This window comes from Rhinopithecus bieti, unplaced genomic scaffold (genome assembly GCF_001698545.2).
Source record: "Rhinopithecus bieti isolate Rb0 unplaced genomic scaffold, ASM169854v2 scaffold_83314, whole genome shotgun sequence".
NCBI classification, from domain to species: Eukaryota; Metazoa; Chordata; class Mammalia; order Primates; family Cercopithecidae; genus Rhinopithecus; species Rhinopithecus bieti.
The window spans coordinates 619,487-638,141 of NW_016836615.1; the positions used below are offsets into that span (position 1 = coordinate 619,487).

General features: G+C 34.1%; 1 protein-coding gene across 3 annotated transcripts in view; it reads left to right on the forward strand.

Annotated features, from left to right (window-relative positions):
- Positions 1-18,655, forward strand: part of NKAIN2 (sodium/potassium transporting ATPase interacting 2) — a 1,054,519-nt gene that overhangs the window by 571,785 nt on the left and 464,079 nt on the right. For all 3 annotated transcript variants that reach the window (XM_017865826.1, XM_017865827.1, XM_017865825.1), the window contains exon 3: positions 1,388-1,468. In XM_017865826.1, the coding sequence (XP_017721315.1) occupies positions 1,388-1,468 (81 nt within the window). The remainder of the gene's footprint in view (positions 1-1,387; positions 1,469-18,655) is intronic.

An 18,655-nucleotide genomic window follows, 5' to 3' on the forward strand; every position in this document is an offset into this window, starting at 1 on the left:
CTTCCAGGTGAGGCGATGCCTCGCCCTGCTTCAGCTCTCGCTGGTCAGGCTGCAGCAGCTGACCAGCACCGATTGTCCGGCACTCCCTAGTGAGATGACCCCAGTACCTCAGTTGAAAATGCAGAAATCACCGGTCTTCTGTGTCGCTCGCGCTGGGAGTTGGAGACTGGAGCTGTTCCTATTCGGCCATCTTGCTCCGCCCCCCCTAGAAGGTGTTTCTTAACCTCTTTTGTTAAGCTTTGCAGATTCTTTTTCCCAGAACAGGTTATGTACTCCTCTCATTTTCCTTCCTTGTGCTCAGACTTTATATATTTTTATGATTCCTGTATAATAATGATCTATTTTTAAAAAATCTATCACCCTCACTTGATTTGAGTTCAGGAGGAATTCATCATTGGTCTCTGTATTCTCAGTGTCTTGCTAGCATGTTGCCTTCTGGGTGCTTCATACGTTTTAGCTGACTGAATGATCAGAACTATATCTTAGTAAGAAAATCTGTCATCATTAAAGAAGGTACACTAAAGAGAAAATAGAATAAATTTAGGGACACTAGCTAGATGGTCACTGTAATGGGAGATAGTGAAATGATAAAATAAGAAGGTGAATGGAGATGTGAAAAGGAGACACCAAAGAGAGAAAGCTGATTAGAATGGGACAGAGGCAGAAAGACTGATTTGAAGATTATCGTTGACAACGTGGGAAAAGGTTATACATTGTCCTACATGGGGATGGTTTTGCTAAGGAAACTGTGAGTTTTCTTTTGGTGGGTTTTATCTGACATCTATGTTAGAGCATTGAAATTTTTTAGATGTCCAGAAACTATAATTATTCACTCTTAAAACAAAAATGTGCATTACTATTTTTTGTCTTAAAACCAGAAAATTTATCCTGAGGCAGGTTTGAGCTGTAATACTATGAGTCTGTAACAGTAAGAAAAAAAAAAAAAAAAAAAACTCAACAGTCCAGCCTGGCCAACATGACAAAACCCCATCCCTAATGAAAATACAAAAATTAGCTAGGTGTGGTGGCACGCACCTGTAGTCCCAGCTACTTGGGAGGCTGAGAGTGCAGAATCACTTGAACCCGGGAGAAAGAGGTTGCAGTGAGCTGAGATCATGCTACGGCACTCCAGCCTGGGTGACAGAGTGAGACTTTATCAAAGAAAAGGAAAAAAAAAAGAAAAGAAAGAAAGAAAGAAAAGGAAAAAAAGGAAAGAAAAAACTCAACAGAGATAAACGTACATCTAATCCTGTTCCTTAGAGAGAAGCAATGTCTAACCTTTCCCACTAATCTTATGTTTGGATGTGCAAAAGTTCAAGTTTTATTTGAATCATACTCAACTGATTCCAAATTAATTATATGTTATTTCTCTCTTGCTTCTCTACAGTATGCTGTCTGGCTAGTCCTCTGGGTTACGTGGAATGTGTTTGTTATCTGCTTCTATTTGGAGGCTGGGGATCTCTCAAAGGTAATTTACCTCTAATTTGCCTGAGTCATCAGTAGTGTGTTAGCAAGTGTCTTCCTAAGTAAGGCAGAGTCTCATCCTGTTCTGCTTGCTTAGATGCACCTCAATGAAAGTAAAATGAAAGGTGTCTTGATTTATATTTCTGCATTTTTCTCTTAAAATATGTTTAGTGAGTCATAAAAATGTACTTTTTCTTAAGCAAAACTAATGTGAAATGTTGATTATTATAGTGACCAGGCAGTGTACTTTAAAACGTTAACCACTGAGACATTTCTGAAGCAAAATGTGAATTAAAAAAAAAATCTTGAAGATTTCTGAAATCACTTAGTTTGCTTATTACTCTGCTAAACATTTTCATTATTGATTTTAAATAGCAGTGCAATAATTTAACAGTTAATGGCCTTGGTTGAATGAAATTCTTACTAGAGGGATATAATATGTTACAGAAATGAATAAAATAAACCCTTTATTCTAAATAGGCTAGGAAAACTAAATACTTGCTTTTTTCACTTAGTTTTTTTGTGCTCTGTATGTGTGTATCTTGCTACTATATTTTTCACATGGATGCCCTTACTACTCAAATAGCACAGACTTTAGATCTTGAAAACCATCATCCTTCTGTTAGAATGCAATTGACAACAAGTAAGTAAAATGAGGTAATCCATTCAAGGTAGTAGCAAATTCTGACACTTGAGAGAGTTTCAAACTTGTATGTACTTCCTCGTATTTAAAACTTCACAACATAAAAATTGTAAAAATATTCTTTTACTTACCCTGTATTAGAGCAGAAGGCCCTTGCAAACATGTTGATGTTTTTAAAACCTAGAGATACTTGCATGCTTTAAAAGACCAAGATAGCTACAACATTTTTTTTAAAGAAAATTCCTCAGGAACTACTTTTGCCTTGTCAAGCTATATATTTTGGCAGGAGAGAGAAGAGGAAATGGTAATACACATTTATGATCCTAAATGCAGGAGTTCCACAAAGCACTCAGCATGTGCTGTTTGTTTATTATTTAACTGTGATATGTGGCTTTATATCAAGTGAAAGTCATCTTGATTTGTTTTTATTCAATGACAAAAGATGAAGGATAAGATAAGAAGATGATATCATGATATGAGAGAGAACCAAAGCTTCTCGAAGGTGTAATTTTATGATCAGAATGTGGACAAGTTCTCACTATGGCTGACAAAATCTCCCTAGAGGATGCCATTTCTGTGTTTCTTGCAGGGCACCGTTCCCCACACTCTGGTTAGCAGGCAGTCTTTTCAGGAAGGTGCCGTGACCAATGAAAAGAAATTGTTCAGTGGCTCTAGGAGGGACCCAGACAGGATTGCTGCTGAAAACTCACATTCGCCTCAGTGTAAGAAAAGCAGACACGCTTTCCCAAGGATTTGAATTCCTTGCCCAATTTATATATCTCTGCTACTCTATAATCCACTTTCTTCAAAGAAGTTCCACAGTAGGATGACTTTTAATGATATTTTCAATTTTAAATAATCACCTTAAAAATTGTAAGGCAGGTGTTCAGACATATTGCCTGAGTAAAATGATCCAGCAGATCAGAGAATTTGTTTAATATTAAGGAAAGAGAGAAAGAGATTTAAGCAAAGCTGGCTGCACAAATGTTCTGTAATTGTGTTCACTGCTCCACATGATGACGGCAGGCACAGAATAAAACTCGTGACTTCATGACCTTGGACACAGGCATTGAAACCACAGCCAGGGCGCTAAGAATTCTTCCAATGTACATGGGCAGATAATGACTATTCCTTGGCAATGAAACAGTTAATCTTTTATTTTCTTCTTATCCTATAAACCAAGGCTAGGCTGTGCAGAGCGCATAAAATTTAATAATTTCCTTTTAACAAATCTAAAAGAAAACCATAAAGGGCAAAGTTATATAGTTATCTGTACTGGGTTTTCCTCTCTTTCCTGTTCAAAGGGTTTGAAAAAAGGTATATTTACACCATTTAATTCTTTAGTTGTTGCAACTGCCTCATATTCTTCAAGTAATACAGTGCTAGAAGGAAGCAATGGTAATGAAAAATGTACAGAAACATAGAAACTCAAAAATGGTACACATGAAACTTCTGATAATACTAAAAGAATGTAAACCATTGTTTTCTCAATCCACTAAAAAAAAAAAAAAATAGTTTGAATGTGTCTAACCTATGAATGGATCAGTTAGTTTGAGGCTGAGGGAGACATTTGTGAAATAGAATCAGGGTTGAAATTTTGTGGGCTTTATATATGTGAAAGAGGTGTATTTATTTCCATGAAATCTTTTGTAAAGAGGTGATGGCTTCATAATTGATATTGGTAAGAGGTAATAAAATGTGGTAAAACATTAAGGTAAATTTTTGTTACCTGATTAGAGTTTAGAACTTTGTGCTGTCTTCTCTGCTTTTTCTAATGAACTATCTGCGAGATGCTTATGAGTGAAACAGAAATTAGAGTAATCAACCAACTCCCTGTGTACATTCATATTGAAATGACTTAATTTCAATAATGTGATACACAGGACTAACCCTTTTGATTATGCTTTCTTTGTATACATAGGGATATAGTTAATATATTTTCTTCATTGAAAATTCTATGAAAATCCAACATTATTATTAAAATTTCAAATAGCATATTTTAATTACAGTGTCCACAAAATCTAAGGAAAAATAAAAATAATCTGCCGGAGAAACTTTTAAATGTTATATCATAGTTAAATTAACAAAATAATGGGAATATAATATAAAATGATATATAAGATGATAGCAGCAAATCAACATACACATTTAATATAATTGTAATTATTTCTGCTTATGCTAATGCATGAGATATTAGTGTTGAAACTAAATATCCTAAAGCATTTAGCAGTGTGTAACTTCCTGGGTTGATATTTTCGTAGATGTCCTGTTAAGGAAACTGAGAAAAAATTAGTCTCTAACCTGAAGTGTCTGGTAACTGTTTGAAATTGCCTTAGAGCATCAAATGTGACTTGGGCTATTGAATTAATACTTTTGACAATTCCTCATATAGCCTTATTATTCTGTTGTATTATTCTTGACAATTGTGGTTCTCTTGATCATATATCAAATGGAGAGAAATAAGAACTAACCTCAGCCATCAACTGAGTTGAGTTATTTTCAACACAGGAGAGATATGCTATTTGTTCTGAAGTAATTTTTAAGTTGAAAGTATATAGCAGTAAGAAGGAAAACACATATAATATGGTAATTAATCTATTCAGTTCGTCATCTGGAAGAACAAAATTTATTACATTATTTTTTTGAATAGTATTACAAAGGGAAGGAAACAATGGTCTTCTGACTGTCTGTAAAATCCTATATTATATTGCATATGATAAAATTATAAATTACTCAGGCTGAAATTATATACTTATACTTTTCTTCATATTACTGTTTTCAGATATGTTTCTACCTTCATAATGTATGGGGCACCATTAGTGAATGATGTGCCTAACTTTATAAATAAAACAATAAACTTACAGAGCATGAAGGATAAACCAAGGGATTATTGTACACTTAAAACAACCCAATTTGTCTTTATTTAACCCTTTGGGACTAGGGGATGCAGGTATATCGCTCTCAGATGTCACTATAGTAACAGAAATGTATATCTAATGTATGTTTCAGAATGAACACATCCTAGAAAGCTGTCATATTTTAATAATTTTGATAATTGCTTCAGAGATCTAGATATAACTTATCAATTTAAAAATTTGTTATATAAAAAGTCATGTAACAATGTGGCTTATTTAAGCTTTAGGGAATAAAATTGCACTCTTGTGAATGTTAAGAGACAGGAAGGAGATAAAACCTGTCATATACTGTAGGCTATAGGGAACAAATCCTTAAAACCAGATGCAAGTGCAATGTGGAATAATGTACCGTTCCAACAATCTCAGTTTTATTTCTTCTGTAACAAAATGAATAATTCATTTAGAAAGATATCAGATATTTGGATTCTTTTGCTCAATAAAATCAATGCTTGTAACAAAATTTGCTTTTCTGACCTCCTATGTAAAAAGATGGTATGCAGAGAAATATGTTATAATCTTTTTTCTTTGAAAAAAGCAACTCTTCTTCTTTACTTTTCTTCATGAGATAAAATATATGAGCAATTACTATTAAACAAAGACTACCTATAATAATTGGTTTAAGACAAAATTTAACAAATATTATAATGACAATATATTGGGTTCATTTTTTAAATTTTGATTTTCTTGCTGTAAAATTTATATATCTGAGAAAATTTCAATTAACTATTACTAAACTAATTAGAAAAATTTTTATTTCCCAACTATCAAAGCAGATTTTTGCCTGATGATGCAGGGAAAGATATTTGACCTGTTATTAATAATTAAATGTAATGTAACTCTTTCCCAAATGTAGAAATGAACCAACCAGTTAGAATTTGGTCAGTCACCATCTCCCTTCTCTTGTTTTTCTTTATACTTCATTGAATTAAACTAATTCTTTCCTCATTTCTTACATTCATTTTTCTTTATTTTCTATTTCCTTTTAATATCTCTAAAGTGAGGAAAAGAGTCCATGAAACGTTCTTATTCTCTGTCTCCATTCTTTTACTTGAAAATGCCATTCACTGACATAAACTATAATCTTTACACATATGTCTACCAGATTCATATTTTCAGTCTTGACCTTGTTGCTAAGTTAACTTGTCACATCTCCAACTCCCTGCTGGTGTCAGGCCAATTCTATTGTCACCTTAAATTCAAAATGTCCAAAAGGATTTATCATCATCCCCAAAGAATCCAACTTCTTTAATTCACTTTCTACTGAGAGAAGAAGAAAGAGAATAAAGCAAAATTTATTTTGAAAAAAATGAATAAAAGAGGAAACATAATTTTATTATCATTTTTGAGATAGAGTCCTGCTCCGTCACCCAGGCTGGAGTGCAGTGGTGCAATCTCAGCTCACTGTAGCCTCCGCCTCCTGAGTATAAGCAATTTTCCTGCCACAGCCTCCCAAGTAGCTGGGATTACAGGTGTGTGCCACCACACTAAGCTAATTTTTGTATTTTTAGTAGAGATGGGGTTTTGTCATGTTCGCCAGGCTGGTCTGGAACTCCTGACCTGAAGTGATCTGCCCTCATTGGCCTCCCAAAGTGTTGGGATTACAGGCATGAGCCACCACACTTGGCCAGAATGTTTTATATGAACTACCGAAATCCTTATATAAATTGACCATGAGATAAAGCAAGAAATATATATTTGTATAATTTATCTAGTACTTCTGTGTGTATATATATTGTAAACTTTAGATACCAATAAGTTGAAAACAACAGAGATCTGTTAAAGTAATGATTACTCAAAAAAGGTTATATTCCAAAAAGATCAGCTGGCTTTGTAAACGTGCTATACCCTGGGTGCATTTGTTGTTTCTGGTTGAGGCAGGAGGCTGAGAATTCAGGCTTTACACCCTGTTGAACGCTATTTTTTGGCAAATGTATAAATCAGCATAGCTTTGAGGGAGGTGGTCTAAAGCACATAGGCAATTTTTCTGTTAAGGCATTAGGCAAATTCTGTACTAGGCTAAAAATATAAATGGAAAACTCTGTAAATGCATAATGAAAATTTTTCGGCAGTCATGCCAAATTAGTTTGAAGACAGGGAAGGACTCTATAGAATAAACTAGACTTTCATGTGAAAAGACCTGAAGAACAAGCCAGGGGCAAACCAAGTACAGACTGAAGATTACCAGAACTAAATACAGATACAACTCAGCACAATTCTTGATTGAAAGAAGCTGATTACCCATCACTTTATCTCTCTAGTTGAGAGAAAAGAGAAACATCTTAGGATAAAGATACCATTATTTTAGACATTTACAATTTATTTATGTGCATGACATCAGGCAATTCAAGATGTTGCAATTCAACATGCTAAAAGAAAGAATGTAATGATTGAAAGAGAAGAAGATACACAATTGAAATAGACCAAGAGATGATTCAGATATTTTAATTATCTGATGAAGATTTTTAAAAACACATACACAATATATTAAAGAAAATAAATGGGAAAACTGGAACTAATTCATTGAAAGAGAAAGAATTTACCCCCCGAGAGCTGGAATTTGTGTAAATAATCAAATGGAAATTCTAAGACTTAGAAATGTAATATCTAGAAGCAAGAACTCATTAAGTAGGTTTAATAGTAGATTTAAAAGAATAGAAGAGACAATTAAGGAACTTGAGAAATAATTTATTAACATTTTCCAAACTGAAGCACGGAAAAGGGTTAAAAATACCAAAAAAAGAGATAAAAGAATGTCAAAAACTTATGGGTTCAACAAAAGATTCAATATGCACATTATTGAATTAATGGGATAAAAAAACAGAATTGGATAGAAGCAATATCTGAAGGGAATATGACAGAAAGTTTTCCAAAATTAATTAATAACATCAACCCACAGATTCAAGAATACTTTAATATTTCAAGTGTAATCAAGAAAAACAGATTTAGGTATAGATGAATAGAAAAGTTAAAATCTAAATTAAAGAGAAAATTATAAAAGGCGCACAAAGATAAAAGACCCAAAGACCCAAAAGAACAGAAAAAGACTGATAGTTGACCTTTCAACAGGAAGGCAATTGAATGACATCTTTAAAGTGCTTTAAAATGCCAACCTAGAATTCTTTAACCTGCAAAAATATTCTTCAACAATTAAGGTGAAATGAAAGCATTTTTCAACAACACCTAAGATAAATAATTATTAGCAAACTTTAACGGAAGGAAATACTAAAGGTAGTTATTTAGGCAGAATGAGAAAAAAACACCCCAGAGAGAAAAATCGAATTTTAGGAAGGAAAGAAGATAATAGAAAGAATAACAGAGGTTGTATTGTTAAACACAAAACAATAGCAATAAAATCTTTGGAGATGTAAATGTTTGTAAAATTAAAATGCATTACAACAATAACACAAAAGGTAGAAAGGAGCTAAAGAGTTCTAAGGTTCTAGCATTATTATGGAAATGTTAATGGTAATATTTATGTTAGATTATAATAGTTCAGGACTAGTAATTTCTAGAGTGACTACTAAAAGCCAGCATAACTCCTAAAAACGAACTATAGCTGAAAAATTAAATAATGAAAGGAATTCATTAGCCTAAGCAATGCTAAGAAGGAAGAAATGCTAAGAACAACAGAGAGGGTCAATAAGAAAAAAATATCAAGATGAGTGCTGTAATCTTAAATATATCAATAAATATATTACATATAAATGTACTAATACTCCAATTAAAAGGCTGCTAAGATTGTTGGTCTGGATAAAGACACAAAACCCAAATGTATGTTGTCTATAAGAGATATGCCTTAACTAGGATTTAAATTATAAGTTAAGAACAAGCAAAAATCTGTTCCTATAAACACAAATGTAATTTTTGTAGATTTGTGATGTAGTAATTTTAATATAAGATGAGGTAATGTTTAAGGCAGGAAACATTACTAAAGATAAAGGGGGAAATGTCATAATGATAAAAAGGTAAATCTACATGAAGATGTTGCAATTCAACATTAACTGAATAAAATAATACAGCTTCAAAGTATATGAAGTAAAATTAATAGAATTAAAAGGAGAAACAGCCGTATCCACAATCACAGTGGGAAACTTTTACACTGCTCTCTGGATATATCAATCAGATGAAAATGCAATAAGGATATAGAATATCTATCTAAACAGTTAAAAAACTTGATATAACTGACATATATAATACACTCCACCAAACAAAAGGGTTTTCAAAGGCATGTAGAATATTGAATCATATAATGATTCAAAATGTAGAATAGTCAAATTATAGAATGATTTGCAATTATTCAGCAAGTATTGTCTGACAACTATAGAATTAAGCTAGAAAATCTGCAACTGTGTGGAAATTAAGCAATACGCTTCTGAACCTATGGACCTAATAGGTTGGAATGGAGTTTAGAAAGTATTTTGAACTCAATAAAAATGAATTTATTGCTTAAAAAAAACTTGGTGGTGTGAAATTACAGAAATGCTTAAAGGAAAAAATATGACCTTAAAGGGAGATATTAAAAGAGAAGAAATGCTGAAAACACAATGATCTTAACTTCCATAGCCAGAAGCTAGTGAGAGAGCAACAACCGAAACTTCTCTAAAGTGAAACTTTCTAATAACAAGGATAATAGCAGAACTCAATGCATATACAATAGGGGAAAAAGAGCAATAAAGCCAAATTGCCTTTTAGTGTTTATAAAATTGAGGAGGTCCTTATCAATAGTGATTAAATGAAAAAATAAGTAAAATCACATTTTGCTAGTATGACAAATAACTCTGTAGATGGTTGGAGAGAGAGTACACTATGAACAAGTTTACACCAATATATTTGACAATCAGGGTGAAATAGACAAATTCTTTGGATACCACAACTTGAAATAAATTAAAATCTGAAGACCTTTTATCCATTAAATAAATTGCATCATTAATCAAAACCTTTTGACAGAAAAAACAAAACAACACTTTGTGTTCATATGATTTCACTGAAAATTCTCAAAATGTTTGGGAATGTTGTATTACCAATATACACAAATTCTTTCTAAGAATACAGCAGAAATGCCTCCCATCTCATCTTTTGAGGCCAGTATAACCTTACTTATTGGGGAAACGTGTGATTGTCAAATGACAGATTACTGAATTGAAATGTAATAATAGGCCAGGCATGGTGGCTCATGCCAATAATCCCAGAACTTTGGGAGGCTGAGGCGGGTGGATCACCTGAGCTACACCAGCCTCGGCAACATGGTGAAACCCCATCTCTACCAAAAATACAAAAAATTAGCCAGTTGTGGTGGTTCCCACCTGTATTCCCAGATACTCAGGAGGCTGAGGTAAGAGGATCGCCTAAGCCCAGGAGGTAGAGGCTGCAGTAAGCTGAGATCGTGCCACTGTAATCCAGCCTGGGTGAGAGAGTGAGACCCTGTCTCGGAAAAAAAAAAAAAGTAATAAATAAGAATTTACAAATGCTGAATAACTCTCCATAAATTTATAAATAATTATGATATTCTTTCCCGCACTGTATTATAATATGTATTTATATTTCCATCTCTCCTTGAATTTGCTAAAAGACCACGCATCATCGTTACTCAGGAGAATGTCACTGAGCCACCACACAGTAGTGAGGAATTATAGAATCAGTTAAGAGCATTTTAGATGTTTATAAATAAACCCATTTGATATGTCACAAAACAAATGCAACAAGTTGTTCTTATCAATATCTTCTAATTACATGTTTCTTTAACTATCCCTTCTTCAATGTTGGAATCATGTTTTATGCATCCCCTGGATCAAGGAAAATGTCAGGCACATGAACGATGCTCACTGGAATGAAATCAAATGGTAATAGAGTGGACTTCAGTAATTGTCTAGATGTACAAATACAGCTGCTGGGGACTTTTTCTTCTCCTCCACTATTGCATGGATAAAGCGGTCTACACCTCTCAGGTCAATTCCAGCACTCTGCGGTGGTAGCAAGCAAAAGGAAAGTAATCCCAGCATTAGGTCACCTCAAATCAGGGCTCTTGAAAACTAACCGTTATATAAATCACTTTGACATCTTTTTAATTGTAGATTATGATTCTCTTAGAGTAAGGCCTAAGTTATTTCATCCCTAACTGCTATGTGATGACATTCTTGTTTGCCTATCAAACATATTTTGAGCTGTAAGGATTTAATTACTGGGATCTTTGACATAGGGCACAAGCTAAGTTCTTGATTTCTGGCCATCCTTTGAATCAGGGATCCTAGGGTACATCTTGATAATTGTGCATAAACAAATTCATCACCTGTTGTAACACTTACTGCTGATACCACCCAAGATATCAAGTGAAATAACCAAGTAGATTACCCAGAACTCTAAGGAGAACTTAGGCTTAAATTCTTCCTTTAATTCCCAAGTTATATTATGCTGCTTTTGTGTGGTAAAATTCTTTTAGAAATGTCCCCAGGCCTTTCTCCAAGGTGGATCTGACTCCAAAATGTATCCAGACATGCCTCTAGTTTTCTTTATTTTCTTTATAACTGAATTTTCAGAAGCTAAAGATCTTAATTTTCAGGGTATTCTTTGGTTGAAAACTACAACTATGCTTGCATATTTCCACACAAATGTTGGCCTTCCTTACCCTTGTGGTTAAAACAATGTAAACTATTTAATAGTTCTCCTGTTTCCTCTCATAACTGAGTTGCATTCTTTCCCTCTACAAGATGTAGATGGCAGCTGCAGTTCCTATGATTCTATGAATGAACTGTGTTAATTTGTACTATCTTACTTTGACATCTTTCCCTATTTCTAAAACCGCTTTCAGATTCCCCAGGGGATGTCAAGAACCCCATTTTCTTTTTTGTGGGCCTCAAAAAATCTCATGGGTATTGAAAGAGGGTCCTTCCAAACAGAAGAGTCCCCCAAGCATCTGCAAAGTTTTGGAACATGAGCAAGCATTATTTCCTCTGGGTGATTCATAGGCACCATGCATGTAAAATGTTAGTAGAAGGTCCTTCCAAAGAGCAATGAGAACAGGCAACCAGAGTTGTCTGAAACTCAGCCATCTTCACAAGATGATCTGTTACTCATTCAAAGGCATACCTGACCCAATTACTGCAACTTCTTACTCTGTTCTCTCTGGAAATGGACTTTTATGGTTTTATCTGTTCTCTTTTCAATCTGTTAGTAAAAAATAAACCAAGTGCAGTTTCCCTTACCCAACATTTCTTTCTCAGCAACATTTTACTCTCTCATGAATCAAAAGCTTTGGTTTCAAAGCTATTATTTCTGATGCGGTCTTTGAGAGGCTCTTTTGAAAAATAAAATAAAAATCAAGCACCAACCATTTCTTTATTTTTGCATTCCTATGAAAACAATTCTAATTATCTTTGAAGCAATGAGGATATCACTAACTCAGAAGAGAAAGTTTTGCAAAACATAAGTATAAAAATTAAAACCACAGATAATAACATTCAAAGATAGTGTCCTGCTGGAAATAAAACAATAGCAAATATGAACATGACCTAAGCAATTACCATCCTTGTTTGTCTCTAAAGCTCACTCTATGGAAATTATTCTAGGATAGTAATTTTATTCTATGCCCAATTCTAAAAGCTATGCTTGTATAGGTTTATTATTTATGGAGCCATGTAAAATTACAAGAATACATTTGCATTAAGAGTTCCATGGCTTTAAATTTAGAAATATTTGAATTTTAAAAAATGAAACCACTGTAATTTTCTGAAAACCTTGAAATAATTGGTCCACATTGGAATTATTTCCTATTAAGTGGCCCCTTAGGTCAAGCTTGTCCAAATCACAGCCTGCAAGATGCATGCAACCCAGGATGGCTTTGAGTGTAGCCCAACACACATTTGTAAACTTTCTTAAACATTGTGAGTTTTTTTATGTGATTTATGTTTTTAGCTCATCAGCTACAGTTAGTGTTAGTATATTTTATGTGATCCCCAAGACAATTATTTTTCTTGCAGTGTGGCCCGGGAAGCCAGAAGATTGGGCACCATGCCTTACATCCTGAAATAGTTTAAAATTTACCTGAAAAGTATGCCAAATTCCTCATAGTCCACCCCAGCCCCTGGTGTGCTTTTGGTCTTTGATAAGTTCTGTGATGGCTGCGTCAAAATCACCCCCTTTACTGTAAACAGTAACCCAGACGTGACCCTTGGGACTCATTTGGAAACTAAATTAAGATTGGCAGTTGCCAAATTTGCTTTAGAGGGCAGAATGTCAATTTTTTTTTACCTGTTGGTTCACTCCGGGACAATTGATGCTTTGATGAAATAGGGGAAATTATTTAAAATACGACTCAAGGGATATTAAATAGCAAAATAAATTATCTTTGTTTCTAGCATCCAGATTATTTGGCAAAGAAACAGCAAATAAGTGACTGTTTTTCATGGCTTTCATATGGTGACAAACCTATTCTATTCTGCTTTGTACTTAAAATTTACATTGAAAATGCAATTGAACCTTTGGTTTAGTACTTCAGTACACTATAGGTAACCAGAGAGCAATGTTCAGTAAACACCATGCTAATGGATGCAAAACAATACAGAGAAAATGAGGCTATTTAGCTCTCTTTCTTGATTGAGATTTGCGTGAAGAAATTTTGAAATATTTAAGTTTCAACGTAGCACTTAGAGTGTCCCTTCTCTTCCTCTTCTTTATAGGTTATATTTTTAATTTTTAATAAAGCAAAATGTGTATACAGCCTGATGCAATCAGAAATGCATCTTAGAAGGGTAAAAAGGAGGATGACTCACTAATAAACAGTCATTTATAGAATATAATTAGTTTTTCTTTTTTCTTCATTAGCACATGCAACCTGCTAGAGGAATGAGTCTAATGGTAATTGTAGGACTCCAGGGTTTTCACACTCAGAGGTAGCATAATATATAAAACTGAAGTAATTAGAGGCTACGTCAAAAATGTCATCTTTCTTATGTGTAAAAACTAGGCATTTTGTAGCAAAATAGCAATATCAATACCACAGGGACACTCTTTTCTTTTCTACTCTGACAGAAAAATCTCTAGTGATAGGTCCTCAAATCTTTTATTTAAATTAAAAATGAGAATGAGTTTGGTGCTCTCAATTAGTCCTGAGAGGGGAACCAATAGCACGCAAGCAGGCACACTTTGCAATTGCTTCTGAAGAGATCTGTAGCTACATAGACACTCACAAAGGCTGTGACCCCCAGCAAGGTACACCCAGTACGCTCGATTCACCAGAAACCTACAGAATGAATGGACTCAAGATTCTGCACTCTGGTTTTATGAGTACAATTAATCCATTAAAAAATTTTTACACTCAGACCCCCCACTACTTACTTTCTAATGCATTTCTGCAGTGTGTTAACTGCGGCATCATAGTGTGCTGCATAATGAGTCCAATTCTTCTTGTCTGTTTCTCGTTTCCTTCTCAATGAAAAACAAAAAACGAAGATAGCTGAGTTTAATATTGTCAAATAACCAAATAATTAGTACCCCTAAATATTATTTTCTCTTTAAGTTATACCTCAATAAATATGAAGCTAGAAGCATAGTTTTGAAAACAAAGTTAACAGAATATTATCTAACAGCAGTAATGGATATGAAATGTTCAGTGCAACAAAACATAAAGTATTAATTGCTTATGAGATAATGAGACAAGCGTGTTTCACTACAATCTTGTAACTCTAGAAAGATGAGCATTCTTAGTCTGTGACTAATTCCATTGTTTGTTAATTCCATTGATTTTTAACAGTGTAAATTGGCTAGGAACAGTGGCTCACGCCTGTAATCCCAGCACTTTGGGAGGCCAAGACGGGCAGATCACAAGGTCAGGAGTTCAAGACCAGTCTGACCAACATGGTGAAACCCCGTCTCTACTAAAAATACAAAAAAATTAGCCGGGCATGATGGCATGTGCCTGTAATCCCAGCTACTTAGGAGGCTGAGGCAGGAGAATCGCTTGAACCCGGGAGGCGGAGGTTGCAGTGAGCCAAGATCGTGCCACTGCACCCCAGCCTGGGGGACAGAGCAAGACTCTGTCTCAAAAAAGAAAAAAAAAAAAAGAGTGTACATTTTAGCAGTGTTATGTTACAGTTTTCTTTTATAAAGGTGAAAAAAACACATTGTAAATGTGATTTATGAGGGTTATAATATTTTCCAGATTTAAATCACTTCCCTGGTTGTGTTTTATTTTCTGAATGATTCCATTCTCTTGAGTATTGCATAAGATCAAAGTCTCTCTACCCGGGCACATGTAACATGATCCTGTTTGTAAAACATTATCAGTCAAGTTAAAATGCAAATGAACACAAACCCTAGTATTTTCTCTGACAACTATGGAATTACTAAACATAAAGACATGAAGATTGAGAAAGGAAGGGAATAAAACAATTGCATATTTAGAAATAGGGAGAAATTGGATGGGTTTTGATGATAAATTTATTGGTACTACAAAAAACTCTCATGACAAAATAACATACATGTTTATACAAAGTATTATTAATGAAAGAAATTTGGTTTCAGTTTTATATTATTACAGGGTATTTTATAATCTAAATATACCATATGTTTGGCCAAATTTCAAGTCACATTCTCCCAGGGTGTGTTAAAATGAAAAATGTAATATGAAAAAAACAGTATTTTGAGTGGGACGTGCAGGCTGTCTGTGTGTGACATCTATCACCCCTCAGATCTTCAGGGTCTGCTCCATCTGTGTTTATTTTTCCTGAAGCTGTCCACTTACTTGAGCAGGTTGCCCTTCCCAGATAAAGGAAAGTCAGTCTTTGAAATTCACTAGAATTACTGTTCTAAGGAATTTTATGTTTGTCTTAATTGATAAATTGCCTTAAGAGAAAGGATACTCAAGTTTACTTCACACTGAAATGTTCTCTTTAGGAAACATAGATTTTGGAAAATATTAAAAAATATTTTACCCTGAATAAAAACTTGACATTCAATTTTCCTATATATTCCTAGTATAATTTTAGTTTATGTGTCAAAATTAGATACATCTAAATCACTGGCAAATATTCTTTTCATTATGATTCTGATTCTTGTTCCATTATTAAAACATTTATATAATTTTCAAATATGCTTTACTGAAAAAGAGAATAATAGATATTTGTTAAAAAACTTTTTGAACATTATAGGTTGATCCTCACATTTGATTGAACCTGAGCAATGTAAAATAACTCCTAATTTTCCCCAGCTTTCTAAAAACATACAGAGTTTGGATATTGTTCTAAGTGTAAGAAAACATTGAAAAGTATAAGTATGATATGATTCAAATTATAGTTATAAGTATCACTATGTCTGTTATGAAAATAACTCTGGCAGGGGCAAGAGCTGCAAGAGGAAAATCAGTTTGGGTATTTTTGCTTTAGTCTAAGTTAGAGATGCTTTTGGCTTTGATTTTGAAGGCAGCAATGGAGGCAGTGAAAATTATATATCCTAATGTCATGTAAGATTACATCTAGTTATATTCTTGATATCATTTGAAGTTAGTGCTACAAAATATGCTAATGTCCTAGATGCAGGGTGTAGGAAGGGAATGATCAGATTTGACTTCTAGGTTTGTAGTCTTGAGGCATTAGAATTTGGTGTTTCCATTTATTGACATGAGAAAGACAGGGAGCAGGTTTGGGAATTAAAGTAGTATGTGTGCAGAATCCACGGTTCTATTTTGTCAACATCAAGTCTTGGTTGCCCGTTAGACATCTCAAGCAGTGTTTTCAAGTAGGGTATGGGATGTGTCAGTCTTTAATTCACATGCTTTTTGAACAGTAGACATGAGTTTCAGTCATTAGTATGTAAGTAGAGATTAAAGGCAAACTAAAGAATGAGATTTTTTAGGGGAGACACTTAGGGAAAGGAAGAGAGCTGAGAATTATGCTCTAGGGCTCTGCAACTTCTCATGTCTGAAAAAGAAGATCCAGAAAAGGAGACTAAGGAGCAGTGCCCTGTAATGTAGGAAGGAAGCCAGGGCACTAGTGTTCTAGAGTTTTGCTTAAAACATTGACAAGGAAGGATGATACATTGTGATAAGGATGAAGATTAAAAAGTGAATATTAAATATAGCAAAGGAAAGTTACTGCCAACTTTGCTAAAAGTGGTTTTGGTGGAAAAATAGTAAAGAGAGCTTTATTAAATGAGGGGAGGTGAGAAAATGCAGACAGATAGTAAAGCCAGCTTTTTCAGGAGGTCTTGCAGTAAGATATTGAGAAACAGGGCTGCAATAAAAAAGACACAGAGGAGTCCAGGGAGGTTTGTTCATTTGTTTTTATGGGTTTTGTCGAATACAGTTATTGGAAGATGTTTGTACACTGATGGAAGCAATCTAGTGAGAGGGAGAAACTGATAGGGTGGGAGCAAACTTCTTGAGTAACTTAGAGAGGATGGAAACCAGTGCTGAAGTACACGGTTTGACCTTAAGTAAGAAGAGAGACAGTGGATCTGTTGCAAGGAGAAAATGCAGAGCTGATGTATGTAGATGCAGGCAGACTGGTAGATTTGGTGTTAAGACAATTAGGAAACTCTCTTTTAATTGCTTCGATGTGCTTCAGTAAAGTGAGTCAAAGGTCATCAATTTAAGTGAAAAGGTGTAAAGAGAGTTTTGAAAATAAAAAAGGGAAAAGTGTATATGAATGGAGTGACCCACAAGAATGTATTTAGCATTAATTTTCTAATAATGATGACCCCGAAGTGCTGCACCATTAACATGGTTGCCAAGTGTTACGTATGACCTATGAAACTCATGGAAGCTGGTTAGGTTGAGCAGCAATGATGTTAGCCAACAGAGCCATTTGCTTGTGACTGTTACTGCATTAGCATCACGCTCTTTTGAGCCAATTAAGCAAATTAGATTCAGAGATCTGACTAGCCAGAAAGCTTATTTGGCATCAATTTTCTGTATTGGTTTCTTACACAACAAAGTTATAACTTTTCTTTGTTTTTAAATGTTATCAGTAATTAAAATGCAACTTTAGAGTGTCTTGTCCTATACGTAACTAGAAATTAGGACAAAGTTATGTGCAAAGACGTTATATTGAGAAAATATAACAACCTAACTATCCAACAGTAAGAGAATACTTATAATATATCCCTAGGTAGTTTATTTTACAGTCCTTTTAGGATCAGAAAATTAGTTCTAAAATGATAATAATATATTAATAAATCTGTAGGAAAGCATTTAACAAAATGGCATGCAAAGTACTGGCAGAAATGGCCTCTGCTAGCTCCTCAGCTCATTCCCTTCCTGCTATACCTTGCAGATTCCTCTATGGCATTTTACTTTCTGCTATTCTTCAAAACCTCCAAGCAGATCCTTCTCTTGCTTCTTTTATTGGTGTTGTTCTATCTGCCCAGAGCCTTGTTTCTCAGACCTTCTCATGACCTTAGACATGAGATGTGAGAAAATAAGACAACTCCTTATCTTCATGTAGGTCTCTTGTCTAGGGTCACCTCTTCAAGAAGGCCTTCTTAGATAATTCTGTCTAAAACATGTGCTCCAGCTTTCACTCCTGTTATCTGTCTTCACTGCTAACCATTTATATATTAATGATTATTAACATTATATGAATATTATTAATGTTATAATATTGTTATATTATATTATTAATATAATTAATATAATATTAATATA